The 13,535-nt window shown below is 40.0% G+C and overlaps 1 protein-coding gene across 11 annotated transcripts in view; it reads right to left on the bottom strand.

Moving 5' to 3' along the window:
* Positions 1–13,535, bottom strand: part of LOC109928451 (dedicator of cytokinesis protein 7-like) — a 151,758-nt gene that overhangs the window by 101,177 nt on the left and 37,046 nt on the right. For all 11 annotated transcript variants that reach the window (XM_048617946.1, XM_048617948.1, XM_048617949.1 and 8 more), the window contains exons 2-4: positions 11,620–11,710; positions 3,402–3,577; positions 2,441–2,509 (exon numbers count right to left, since the gene is read on the bottom strand). In XM_048617946.1, the coding sequence (XP_048473903.1) occupies positions 2,441–2,509; positions 3,402–3,577; positions 11,620–11,710 (336 nt within the window). The remainder of the gene's footprint in view (positions 1–2,440; positions 2,510–3,401; positions 3,578–11,619; positions 11,711–13,535) is intronic.

Below are 13,535 nucleotides of genomic sequence, written 5' to 3'. Positions count from 1 at the left end.
TGAAAACTTCTATACAAATTCTCATAAACTACAACTCTTCTTCTCAAGAGAAACTGCTCTTCTAAAGTCAACAGCAATTCTGCTTAAATGAAGTCAAGCTAAACAAAATTTTGGCCTATTTACACTCTGTCATTAACCCAGCAGTATAAATATTTCATCTATTAACACTGCAAATCTCCTACTACGTACTTAGCTGAATCACATAATTTCTTGGAAATGATGAATCTTGATTACCATCCAAATGGCTCCTCAACAAAGTTACCTTCACAGAACTAAAACCAAAATCCATATGCCTCTACTTTATAAATTCTAGTTTGTAATGATAATATTTGTTATACACCATTATCACAATATTGATACAGCATCAAAGCTGAGTTCAGATTCGGTGGGCTGAATGGCCTCCATCTGCACTGTATGGATTCTATAAATAGCATATGTTAAGGTGCAAGGTTTTGACTTACTGAAAAAGTATATTAAACTAATCCAAAATTTGAAATAAAGAATAGAGTCATACAATGTGGAAACAGACCCTTTGGTCCAACTAGTTACATTGACCATGTTCCCAAACTAAACTACTCCACTTGTCTGCATTTGGCTCATATCCCACTAAACCTTTCCATTCATGTATTTATGCACATGTCTTTTAAACATTGTAACTGTACCTGTATCCACCATTTCCTCTGATAGTTCGTTCCACACACAAACTACTCTCTGTGTAAAAAGCTTGCCCCTCATGTCCTTTTCAAATCTTTCTTCTCCTCACCTTAAAAATATGCTCCCTAGTTTTGAACTCCTCCACCTTAGGGAAAAAACCTTTGCTATTCATGTTATCTATGCCTACCATGATTTTGTAAACCTCATAATTTTATAAATCTCCATAAGGTCATTCGTCAAGCTCTTATGCTCCAGTGAAAAAAGTTCCAGCCTATCTTTATAACTCAATACAAATAACTCCTAACTGGATTCCCAAGTTACAGCCACTATGAAAAAACAATACTCTCTGTTGCTTGGAATCGTACTTTGCACAAAAGATGATGGTTGTGGTTGTTGGAGGTCAATCATCTCAGCTTCACGACATCACTGCAGGTGTTCCTCAGGGTAGTGTCCTAGGCCCAACTATCTTCAGTTGCTTCATCAATGACCTTCCTTCCTTCATAAGGTCCGAAGTGGAGATGTTTACTAATGATTAGACAATGCTCAGCACCATTTGTGACTCCTTACATATCAAATCAGTCCATGTCCTAACACAAGAAGACTTGGACAATGTCCAGATTTGAGTTGACGCATGGTATTTCACTTCATGCCATGCAAGTGCCAGACAATAATCATCTCCATCAAGACAGAATCTAACCATCACTCCTTGACAATGAATTATATCACAATTGCTGAAGATCCCCATTACCAACATCCTAGGTGTTACCATTGATCATAAATTGAACTGGACTAGCCATTTGAATATGGTTGCTTTAATAGCAGGTCAGAGGTAAGAATTCTGCAAAGAGCAACTCACCTCCTAATTCTCCAATCTACATGGCACAAGTTGAGACGTGATGAAATATTTCCCATTTTCCTGGATGAATGCAGCTCCAACAACACAAGAAGCTTAACATCATCTAGGATAAAGAATCCTGCTTGATTGCTGCCACATCCATAAACATCCACTCCTTCACTACCTGTGCACAGCAGCAGCAGCAGTGTATCATGTATTAGATACACAGCAGAAATGCACCAAGGCTCCTTGAGCAGCACGTTCCAAACCCATTATCACAACCATGTAGGAGAAGAAGGACATCAGATACATAGGAACGCCATCAACTGCAAGTTCCTCTCCAAGCCACACACCATCCTGACTTGGAAAATATATCACTGCTCCTGAGGTGTCACTGGGTCAAAACTCTGGAGCTCCTTTAATGGCATTGCGAATCTACCTAAATGTAATGGACTGCAATCAAGGCAGCATCTCATATTCTCAAGAGCATCTAGAGATGGGCAAGTAAATGCTAGCCCAATCGGTAATGCTCAGATTCTCTGAATGAATAAAGAAAAAAATGACTTACAACGTCTGCTGCACTCTTCAACACAATCTGGGTTGCACAATACGTTATCATGTGCAGATACATTTCTCTCATAACGTAAATAAACATCTTATGAAGGTCAAATGTTGAACTATGATGAAATGTTGCTTCACACTATACGTTTGCCAATCACAACAGATTAGCCTTTTGTGCTTTATTATTTTACAAATACAAAATTAAGAGTAGATCCAAGCCTCAATAACAATTAAAACCCACATATTCTCCAATGTTACTTCTGCTCTCTTTATCTTCCTCCTGAAAGTCATCTAGTCATTCAGCTTCCTCAGTTCTCTATCAATAACAAACAAGCAAAGAAAATTCAGTTAATCACTTAGTCAACAAAAAGTAAATCAAAAGAAACACACTTTCTATGAATGATGATCCAGTCTTCAGTGTAGATTTGTACTGAGTCCCTCACACGAGGATCCATTCCCCTGAAAAAGGATAGATTATTTAATATAAATGCAGCGTTTTCCTCAGGATCAGTATGTTTCTTTTTCATTATTTGCCAAAAACCAGCACCATGGCAATCCTGCAGTTAGTGCTTAAATTTATCAGGCATTGACTCATATGCTCTTTCATCAGGACTTACATATCACTGGCCACTGAATGAGGCCGCCAACATTTGAATTATGTACTTAGATATTCACAAATTAGCTCTGTTAAAGAGCTAGTCAGGACACATAACTTAACTGGAGGCACATGCATGAACTGTTAAGGTAGTCATTTGGTTGAGTGACCCATTGCCGTCCTGCAGGTAATGGAACTTTGTATCGTACAAGCCAGATGCTTCAATAACTTTACCCTTTACATAAAGAATGGGGTGACTATCAAGCAAATTTGGAGCCACAAAAGGACAAGTGATCAAATCCTTGATCAAAAATTAGGTTTAAAGGTCTGTCTTGAAGTGGGAGAGAAAAGGATAGAGTGGTGAAAAGGCTTAGGGAGAAGATTCCAAATTTTAGGGCCTTATCAGTTGAAGGCACTGCCACTAATGGTGGAGTGCAGACTGAGAGACTTGCAGCAGTGCACTTACCTTGGGGTTGTAAGGTTGGAAGTCAAGGAGGAGGGGAGGAGGACATATTGTTGGTGTGATAAGCAAAAGGGAGATGTTGAATGCCACACTCGAGAATAAGTAAATCTGAAACCATCTGGCACACCATGCTTCATCTGGATTCCTGCTGCTGTTCATCAAGGGCCAAAAAGAGCAGATGCAGAAAACTGAGTTACCTTGGGACTTGCAAATTGTGCAAGGAGACATGAACTAATTGAAGAGTGGAGTCCTTTTTTAAAGTGTGTTAACGACAGACATGTAGAACTACTCACATTTCCTCTGGAACCCCAGGCTCCACAGTTCGACATTCTCGTGGCTCGTATACTATCTCAATATCATCTGCAGGAAACTCAAGTAGATCTCGGAGTGGGCCTGGTTCTGGGGCTGGGGGATGTGTAGTCAGATATTCCTCAAAGTCTACGGGCTCCACCACTTCAGAAAGGGGTACCTGTGAGAAACAGCAAATATGGTACTGTGATTTCAGTAAAGTGGTGAGTAATTTTAGCTTGTGATGAGAAACATCAGAAAAATGATGGCTTACATTTAAAACAATGGAGACCAATGTGATCTGTATTCTTGACAGGCAAGAGAATTGAGAATTATAGAAGCAAGACAGTCAGATGGAGTTGATTCATATCTGCCACGATCACCTTATCACTGTGGACTGAAGGAGCACTGGCGACAGGTGATGAAACAACTTGGACCAATACCTATTCACTTTAACACTATCTCACAATGCTGGCAGGAAAAGTGACCTATAGGACTCACTGCAGCAATTTACCAAGATAATTACAGCAGCTGCTCCTTTTCCTGTGGTCTCCACCACCTGAAGGTGCACATCAACCTGAATTAGACACGAGGAAAAACATCTTTTTAATGTAACCGGTAATTATTGGCTGCCAAAGGATTGTGGCGGCAGATTCAATCGCGAATTTGAAAAGGAAATATCATAACCATTTGTTGGGGGAATAAATTTGTACAGGGAAAAGGCTGAGGAGTGGGATTAGATTAATTGCAGTTACAGAGAACTAGATTGGACTTATTTAGCTAAATGGTCCCTTTCAGTGTTGTGTACATTCTCTGATTCTGTTCTACGGTATCACTGCTTCATTGTTGACCAGTAAATAACCTAGAATTCACACTCTTAACACTTTTATTGGTGAGGCAGGAAAGTGCAGAAGTTGGTGATTCAACTCTTTAGTTACATGCTTCCTGACTATAAATATTTCAAGTTGTAAAATGATAGTCTGAGGATTAAAATCATTTTTTAGACTTCAGATATGGCATATGACATATGGCAAATATGGCATTTCTGAAACCACATCTTGAATGCCATTTTTGCTGCTGATCTCCTTATATAAGGATGTAAATGCATTGGAGGCAGTTCAGAAGAGATTTACTAGATTGATACCTCAAATAAGAAGACCGTCTTACGAGGATAGGATGAACAGACTCAAGTTTGTTTTCACTGGAGTTGAGAAGAGTGAGGGATGACTTGATTGAAATGTATAAGATCCTGAATTGTCTTGACAGGGTGTATGTGGAAATATTCTGTTTCCTCTTCCAGGTGAGTCCAGAACCCCGGGTAGTGTTTTAAAATTGGCAGCATTTGCTGACACTGACAACTGCAGGCAACCACATCTGCGTGCTCATTTGGGAACGCATGGTTCCAAATACTGAAGTCATTGAGTAAACTTTACATGGGATGTCATGCACAAATGTGTTACTACACATTGCAGGAAAGCATCATGATTTTGAACCAGGGTTCAGTGGGGAGGGGATGCTGAATTTTTGGGGGCTTTAGAAAGAGATAACACCTCAGAGAGTAAGAAGGGAAGACGGTACAGAAACATGAGTTGGGAGTTACAAGAATAGTCCAGGGTCGGGAGGCAGGCATGCCTTCTGTCTCCCTTCAGCATTCCCCTGCCTCTCTCACCACACTTCAGTCCTCTCCCAGACCTGGATCCCAACTCCCTCAGGTCCTCCTGATCTCTCTCCACTCTCCTCCGCACCCCACGATTCTGCTGCAATCCCACTTCCTCTCCAGTCCCAATTTCTCCGTGTCCCGAATTCTCTCTCTCTCTCTACCATCTCCACCCAACTGCCACATCTCCCAACCAAAATCTGCACACATACAATTTAAAGTGGTGCATAGAAAATTAATTAGGGGTTATGCTTTTAAGACAGATGAGAAAATTTTTTGTCTTAGAGGATTGTGAGACTTTGTAACTTTAGTCTTCAGAAGGTAGTGGAGGTGGGATTATTGAATAATTAAGGCCGCGGTAGATTGATTTCCTTGCCTAGTAAAATTTAAGGTTAACAGGAGTAGATAGGAGTGTGGAATCAAAATACAAACAGATCAGCTGTGATCTTATTGAATGGAGCAGGCCTGACTGGCAGAATGCTCACTTCTGCTCCTAATTCGTAAGTTTATATGAGACTAGTTTGGATATCTGATTTCAAATCCTGACCAAATGAAGAGGTATCAAAACTCTGTCAGAACAGATTTCACACAGCACTTCGTGTTTCTGATGTCTACAAGGTCATAACTTCCTCTAATTAAGAGCTGAATGGCAGGCTACAGGCTCAGGAAATGAGAAAATTATATTGTCATTTTTCTAAGGCTGTGACACTTCAGTAAGCTTTCCTCTCCATCTGAATTGTGTTGTACCTGCCTTAAAAGTGTGTTATGAACTTGGATTTCCTGTACAGCAGTAGTTTAACACTGGCAACACCTACTTATTAAATGTGCATAGAACTGTTCAAAACTGTTCAAGTAAAGCGCTCCTTACCCCCAGTCAGTAACTTAGTTTGATGACAGTAAAATGTTAAAAATAACTATTTTGAAGTCTTCGTCAAGGTATTATCACAGCACTTCCCAAACACACAATTCTTATAGCTTAGGACAGGCTCAAGGGAAAACCAACACCTGCAAATTCTCCCACAAGTCATATACCATCCAGCCTTGGAAAGATATTGTTGTTCTTTCATTGTTGCTGGAGAAATTTCCAGAAATCCCTACCTAATTACACAATGGAAATATCTTCACCACACAGCTATAGCATTTCAAGATAGCTCACCACCATTTTCTCAAGGACAATTGGGGATAGGCAAATAAGCTGGCGCTGCCACCAACACCCACGAATTAACTGAAAAAAAGGCAGTGTGTGGTTTGATGGCTTCCTTCAAAAACCACACTGCAAACCTACACATCACTAGCTGCTGCCACATCCGGTCTGCTCGTTGTTTACGCATGACTTGAATGTCACAATTTCACCTCGTTAATAAGACTTTCAGTGAGCAAATAATGCAGCTCATCATTCATTCACTTCCTCCTTCCCTCTCAGACTCCATCAGAGAAATAAATCTGAGCAACAAAGAACAATCTGCAGAAACAGAAATTCAAGGGCCTCAAGATGATTGATAATCCCATAACCTGTAGCTTATATCAGCTGGGCAGCTCGGAGTTGGTGCTTCAACCCCACTGATGGTTCAAATGTTACTAGGCCAAAACGTCAACCTGACTAACTCCAAAACGTGAACTCACCATTAGCTGGTACTTCTTAAATTCTGAGGAAAATGACACATTTGTTATTTCCAAATACAACAGGATCTTAAATTCCTTCTGGGTAGTTGTCCTTTCATCAGTGAAAGTGAATTTAATGTGATAACATTAAAATGGAAAACTGCACTTTTTCCCATTAAACTTCAAGAAAATAAACAAGAAAATAAGGTACATTAAACTCTGTCTGGAATTTACCGTTGCCTGCCAATTTACAGAGAAATCTCTACAACCTAATGTTGTACAACAGCCCAGAGGTTCCAAAGTGCAATTGGATGTAACAAAAACTACATTCTTCTTCAAAACAAGCGACGAGGACAATAAAAATGTGGCAGAAGCCTTGGAGGACATAAATGGGTTAGACACTGACCTTCACCATTGGACCTGGCATCAAATCTAACTTGAACTCCTGTTTGTAACTACCCTTGGCTGGAGATCTGCTGCCATGGTTTGCTATGCATGTCAGTCTTGCACTAATGTCATATACCCACTATATGTTGTCAGCAACTGCTGCAACATCTGTCATCCAACTACACCTAGGTAGACTCATCTTTCTGCTGCCCTCCAATTTGCCCCTCTAGGAGAAATTGCTGTAGCTTCTCAGCTTTAATTAAATACAAGTTATTTTCTGAATGTCACTTTTTTCAAAAGATTTCTTGTAGCTCTTGCAATTTCAAGCACCTGTTCATTTGTTTTTTGGTCTATATATGGAATTTTTACAAAGACCTCGGCTTCCTTTTCTCAAATCTTTATTTATCGTCCAGGTTTCTGAGGCATACAGCAAAACGGACAGAACTGGCATCTTACGAGCCTTTTACCTTGTTTCAAACAAGAGTTTACTTGTTGTTAATATATCTTTCATCTTCACAAAATTACTTTTAGCTATCTCTGTCCTTTTAACTTCTGCATCATGTCTTTCATCGTGTTATTATTTGACCTAACTAGTCAAACTTATCTACTTTTTCCAACATGACACCATCCATTTCAATTTTCACCTCAGTCTCTTCTAGTGTCTTCCTTTCAGTGACCATTGTTCTTTGTTTTGTTCATGTTCATGCTCAATCCTTACTCTAAAATTCTATATTTTACTTGATCTATGACAGTTATAGGGTCTCTCCCGATTCTGCGAGTAGCACTGTGTCTTCAGTTTATCATGAGATTGTTATCTTATTGACTGAATAACGTTAGACACTGCATATAGCCTTGCTGCACTCCTCACGTCACTTAAAACTTACCCAATTGTCCCTCTTCTAGTCTAGTGATTATTACCTACTCCCAATGTAGGGTCTGGATAAATGTACATCTTTACTGTCAGTATCAAGATTGGTGATTAACATAATCAAACACATTTACACGATTCATAGACTGTGACAATGTGCTTGTTATCACGATTGTTCTTATGATAAATATTCTCATGATTTTCATGTACCATACTTAGGACTAAAAGTCTTCTGTGTGCGCTGGTACTAAGGCTCTTACAGGAAGGTTGATCAAGCAAGCTTAATCCTAGTGGACACAAGCCAACAATTCAAAATGATCCCTCAGTTAGCTCTAACGGGCAATCTCAGGCAAGTCATTTGTTGAATTACTGACTTGAATGAGGAAAATTCTGTCATACAAGAAAACCTCAAGCGGAAAGGAAAACATGCAGAATGGGCGATGGAAAATACATAATCAAAGCCAACCATGTGCAGAAACGACTGAGCATCATTCTAAGTTTAATTATAAATGCACCATTTATACTAACTTAATGATGTAAATACTGGTTAACAGTTCAATTATTGAAGAAACCCTTGTGGTACAACTGTCCCAGTTTAGCACACATTGCATGTTCACATGCGTTCACATTGTCGTGACACACTGAGGTAGGGCATTGGAGATTAAGCCTCACTACTGCTGGAGTCATCACAAATGTGAAAAGATTTAATCAAACTATCCCAAAGTCTCCAAAACACGAACCCAATTTTTGTACTGAACAAGAAAATGACTGTTTAATACAAACAAAAGGAATTTAACCAATGGCAATTAAGAAATGTGAAGTCTAACTCATAACTTTACAACTTAAACTCTACCCATTCTTAAATTTTTCCTCTCACATTCAATAACAGACAGGATATAGAAAAGGAAAAAAGTTCAGGGAAACACAGTTAAATTGCACCAGTCTGGACCACAGGATTTGATGCGTTGTTTCTTTCGGTTTACAGAACAAATAACCATAGTGAACAAACAGGCCCTTTGGCTCGCCAAGAACTGTCCCAACACATAATGCCTTTCTAAACTAAAAATCTTTTGCCTCTATACGGTCCATATCTACAAAAGCGCCTGCAGAGACTGTGAGAAACACTACATCGGACAAACAGGAAGGAAACTAACAACAAGAGTACATGAACACCAACTGGCCACAAAAAGACACGACCAATACTCACTCATTTCAAGCCACATGGACAAAGAGAACCACGACTTCGCCTGGAACAACACCAAGATCCTGGGACAGGCTAGGCAGAGACAAGCACGAGAATTCCTGGAAGCATGGCACTCCACGAAGCATGCTATTAATAAACACATTGAACTCGACCCCATATACATTCCATTACGAAGGAAAACCGGAGGTGAGGCAATCCATCTCAACGGACCCCAGAGTTTAAAAACCAGGCGGGAAAACACACTGACGCTTCATCGGAGGCTGCACTGAGGATGTTACCAAGCATGGTAACAAAACGTCTGCAAAACAACAAACCAGCTCGGCGAGCCAACCAACCTCAAGGTCCGTATCCCTCTATCCTCTACCACTTCATATATTTGTCAAAGTGCTTCTTAAACATTGCTATTGTATTGGCCTCCATCACCTCCTCTGGCACCACATTCCAGGCACTTCCCACCCTCTATGTAAAAATACCTGCGCCTCACATCTTTAAATTTACTGACTTAAGTTAAAAGTATGTTCCCTAGTAATTGACATTTCTACCCTGGGAAAAAGACACTGACTATCCATTCTATCCATGCCTCACAATTTTGTAAACTTCTATCAGGTTCCCCCTCATCTTTTGATGTTTAAATGAAAAGGAACCAAGTTTATCCAGTCTCTCCTCATAGTTAATACCCTCCAAACCAGGCGACATCCTGTTAAACCGTTTCTGTACTTTCTCCAAAGCCTCAACAACCTTCTGATAGTGTGGCAACCAGAACTGTATGCAATATTCCAAAAGTGGCCTAACTGAATTTTTATACTGTTGCAGCATAACTTGCCAGTTTTTATATTCTGTGGCCTGTTTGAAGAAGGCAAACGTCCATTTGCCTTCTTAATGATTTTATCCACTGGTGTTGCCACTTTCAGGAAACTGTGGCCCTATATGCCTTGATCGCTCTGTATGTTGATGCTCTTAAAGATTTCGTCCAATTCTTTTTTGTCTTTGCTGTTGATACAAGGTTGTCTCAAGGATGCTCTCTTTCATTCAATGGTCGAAAATTCGTCCTTTCACTGTCTTTGATGGTGTTTTATTCTTCCTTCAACAGATTTGCAAATAAGGGGAGTGGAAGGCAGCTAAAGGCTACTGGGAACTTTCTGGCATCTCCATACGAGGCAGAGATCAGGCCATTTGATTTTGTTTTTGATGTTTTCTCTTTACAGGTCAGTTCATTCTCTGCTTCATTGGCCCCACAGAAGCCATGTCATCTTGGCAGGAGTCAATTAATGCAGCGTCATCCAGCAATTATCCTCCTAAATTCAGACTGTGAAGTTACACACTTTGGTAAGAAGAATGGAGGAGCTGAGCATTAGTTAAATGGAGAAAACCTGCAGAAAGCTGCAGAACTGGAAGATTTACGGTCCTTGCATACAAATCACAGAAAGCTAGGATAAAGGTTCAGTGGGTAATAGGGAAGGCAAAGTTGGCCTTTATTTTAAAGGGAATAGATATGAAAATAGCAAAGAATGCTAAAACTACGCAAGATAATCATCAGACAACATCCAGAATACTGTAACAATTTTGGTCTCCTTATTCAAGGAAAGATACACTAGTATTTGAGGCAGTCCAAAACAGGTTCACTAGTATGGAGGGATTTCCTTATGAGGAGAGAGTGAGTAGGTCGGGCCTGTACTCACTGGAATTCAGAAGAATAAAAGGTGACCTTAGCGAAACACGTAATGTGGCTCGACAGGGTAGATGTTGAGAGGCTACTTTCTCCGGTGGTAAAGTCTAGAACCAAATGGCATGACCTCAGAATAAGATGGCCAGCTATTTAAGGTTTAGATGAGGGGGAATTTCTTCTCTCAGAAGGTAGCGAATCCGTGGAATTCTTTACTGTCGAGGTGGATTGTTAAAAATATTTAAGACCAAGGTAGACACATGTTTTAGCAGTAACGGAATAAAGGAAAAATAAAAACAGGAAAATGGGGCTGAGGATTATCACTTCAGCCATGATCCACTGAGTGGCAGAGCAGACCTCAAGGGCTGACTGGCCTGCTTTTGTTCCTACATCTTATGGTCTTCACCCGTCAACTCCAGGGTGTCTGCTTTTGCTCTCACTGCATCAGGGGAAAGAAACATTGCATACAATGGAGAGTGCTTCAGCATACATGATATTTAAAACTGTAGCCATCTCTTTACAGTCTCCTTGGTTTAAAGGCGTACCTTCCTTCTTTTTTATTTCAGTCCACATCTAAACATAAAGGAAATAAAAAAACGACGTGGTCTTTAAATACACATTTGAAAGGGCTGCCAAATTATGGGTTATTTTCTTAAGAAGGAACCTTATGTCAAGTTCTGAATGTGTGGTTGTTGCCAGTCAGTTGGACAGCCCTGTGTTTATTGTTGCACTTTCCTACTGGCACAGCTGTCTCCAGCATTTTTCTCTCTGTCCACCAATAATCTGGCACTCTTGTATCAGACTCGTATCATATGGTTATGTTGTAACAGCTGTACACTCACCAACTGATGGGAACCACTGCGTTTCTTGGATAGCTGCGGCGAGCTGCTATATTGGCTGGACACTTGCTTTCTGACTTCAGCTGCCACAGTCCTGCAAAGAAAATGACAATTTGTTTGAATGAATTTCATAACATGAGAATTTGCCAACTGCAAGTTCAGAACTGAGTGAGCTAACAAGGTCGAGCTCTCTCGGATGATAATTAAAAGTTCTGACATAAACTCACAGCAACCAGAATAGCTCTTTGTGAAGCTTTCACCCTTCTTTGCTAGTTTGGCCATTTAACATAGCATTGCTTAAAAACCTCTACAGCAGCCCAGTCTTGAGGAATAGGGCAGTGACCATCTTCCTCTAAACGGAATATCATGTTGTACTGAGAAAGTGCAGTACAAGTACTCTTCACCTTTCCCTTCCCGAGACTCTGACTGAAACAACCTTATGAGGACCATAAACACTGGCATAGAACAACTGGGCCAAATGGCCTGATCTGTGCTGTTAATTCCATGTTCTAAGTGCAACAAATCGCAGCACAGGCAAAAAAAACCCCAATTAATCAATCACTTATTTAACCATCAAGATGATATCCAAATCAATGATTCGCAGGGTTAAGGTCATAATTTACATTAAAAACAATGACGGAGGAGGATCAAAAATATCACTTAGTGGATAACAGTCTACTTGGCTATAGATCTGCACCTTGCCCCGTCATTACATTAAAAATTCAGCCATCACTTCAAATGGATCAAATAATTAACAAGGGCTTAACACAGTTCTACAAATGGCTAATAAAATGCATACTTGCTAATTACTCATTAATTAAATTACTTGGAATCAGGAAACACCATGAAAATGAGAGCCAGGTTTTAGCACCAGAGCAAAACTCAAAGTCAAATGCTTCTTTGGCATTCCTACTCTGTGCTGTGTTGTGTCTCCTTTTCAGTTATTTGTCAACTTTCCAGAATCTGTGCTGGATCTGGTCCAGATCTAAGGACAGTACTGCGGTATCGCCTCTATACAGGCTCAGCCAGTTCAGTTCCAATCCAGTCTCAGACACGGCTACAATGTCTTTAGAATCTATTATATGCAGTTGTGAAGAGCCAAAGTCTGTACTTGATACAATTTCCCACCTGTGTCAGGACGTTATCATATTATAGTGTGTTTTTCCAATGTTTCCTTCTCAAGAAATTGCTCAAATTTGCTGTACAATACATGGGTGCCAGCAAACATGTAGTATCATATAACCAGGTAGTTATTCTTTCACATTTAAGCCTTAGAGTGCCAACATTTTGTAAAGACCACAGCTAAACTTCAGGTAATCTTCACAGAAAACCAACTCTTGTGCTTTCTAACAGGCTTCAGCAATAGTGGGGAGGAAAGCTACTTTCTACAACAGTATTTTAAACGTTATAAGAATACCCCACAAGTTTCATCACACTAATCGTGTTACATGTAGTGCAAGATTATCCTGATAATGACTTCAATAAGGATAGATTTTCTATCCTCAATGGATTTGATTTGCTCCAGATCCATCTCCTAACATCGATCGTCCAACTTAAGGGGAGATGGTGGGACAGTGGTAATGCCACAGGACCAGTAATCCAGAGACTGAAGCTCTGTGGAAACTGGTTCAAATCCTACCATGTGTGGAATTTAAAATCAATTAATAAATCTGGAAGTAAAAAGCTATTCTCATTAAATATGACCATAAAACTACCTTCAATTGTTGTAAAAACCCAACTGGTTCACTAATGTCCTTTAGGCAAGGAAACTGCCATCCTTACCTTACAAAATCCAAAAGAACTGCGGATGCTGTAAATCAGGAACAAAACAAAGTTGCTGGAGAAGGTCAGCAGGTCTGGCAGCATCTGTGAAGGAGAAAACAGAGTTAACGTTTCGGGTCCGGTGACCCTTCCTCAGA

Source organism: Rhincodon typus, chromosome 38 (genome assembly GCF_021869965.1).
Source record: "Rhincodon typus isolate 14 chromosome 38, sRhiTyp1.1, whole genome shotgun sequence".
Lineage (NCBI taxonomy): Eukaryota > Metazoa > Chordata > Chondrichthyes > Orectolobiformes > Rhincodontidae > Rhincodon > Rhincodon typus.
The sequence above is the reverse complement of the archived record's forward strand: the minus strand, read 5'-3'. Positions and strand labels throughout refer to the sequence as shown.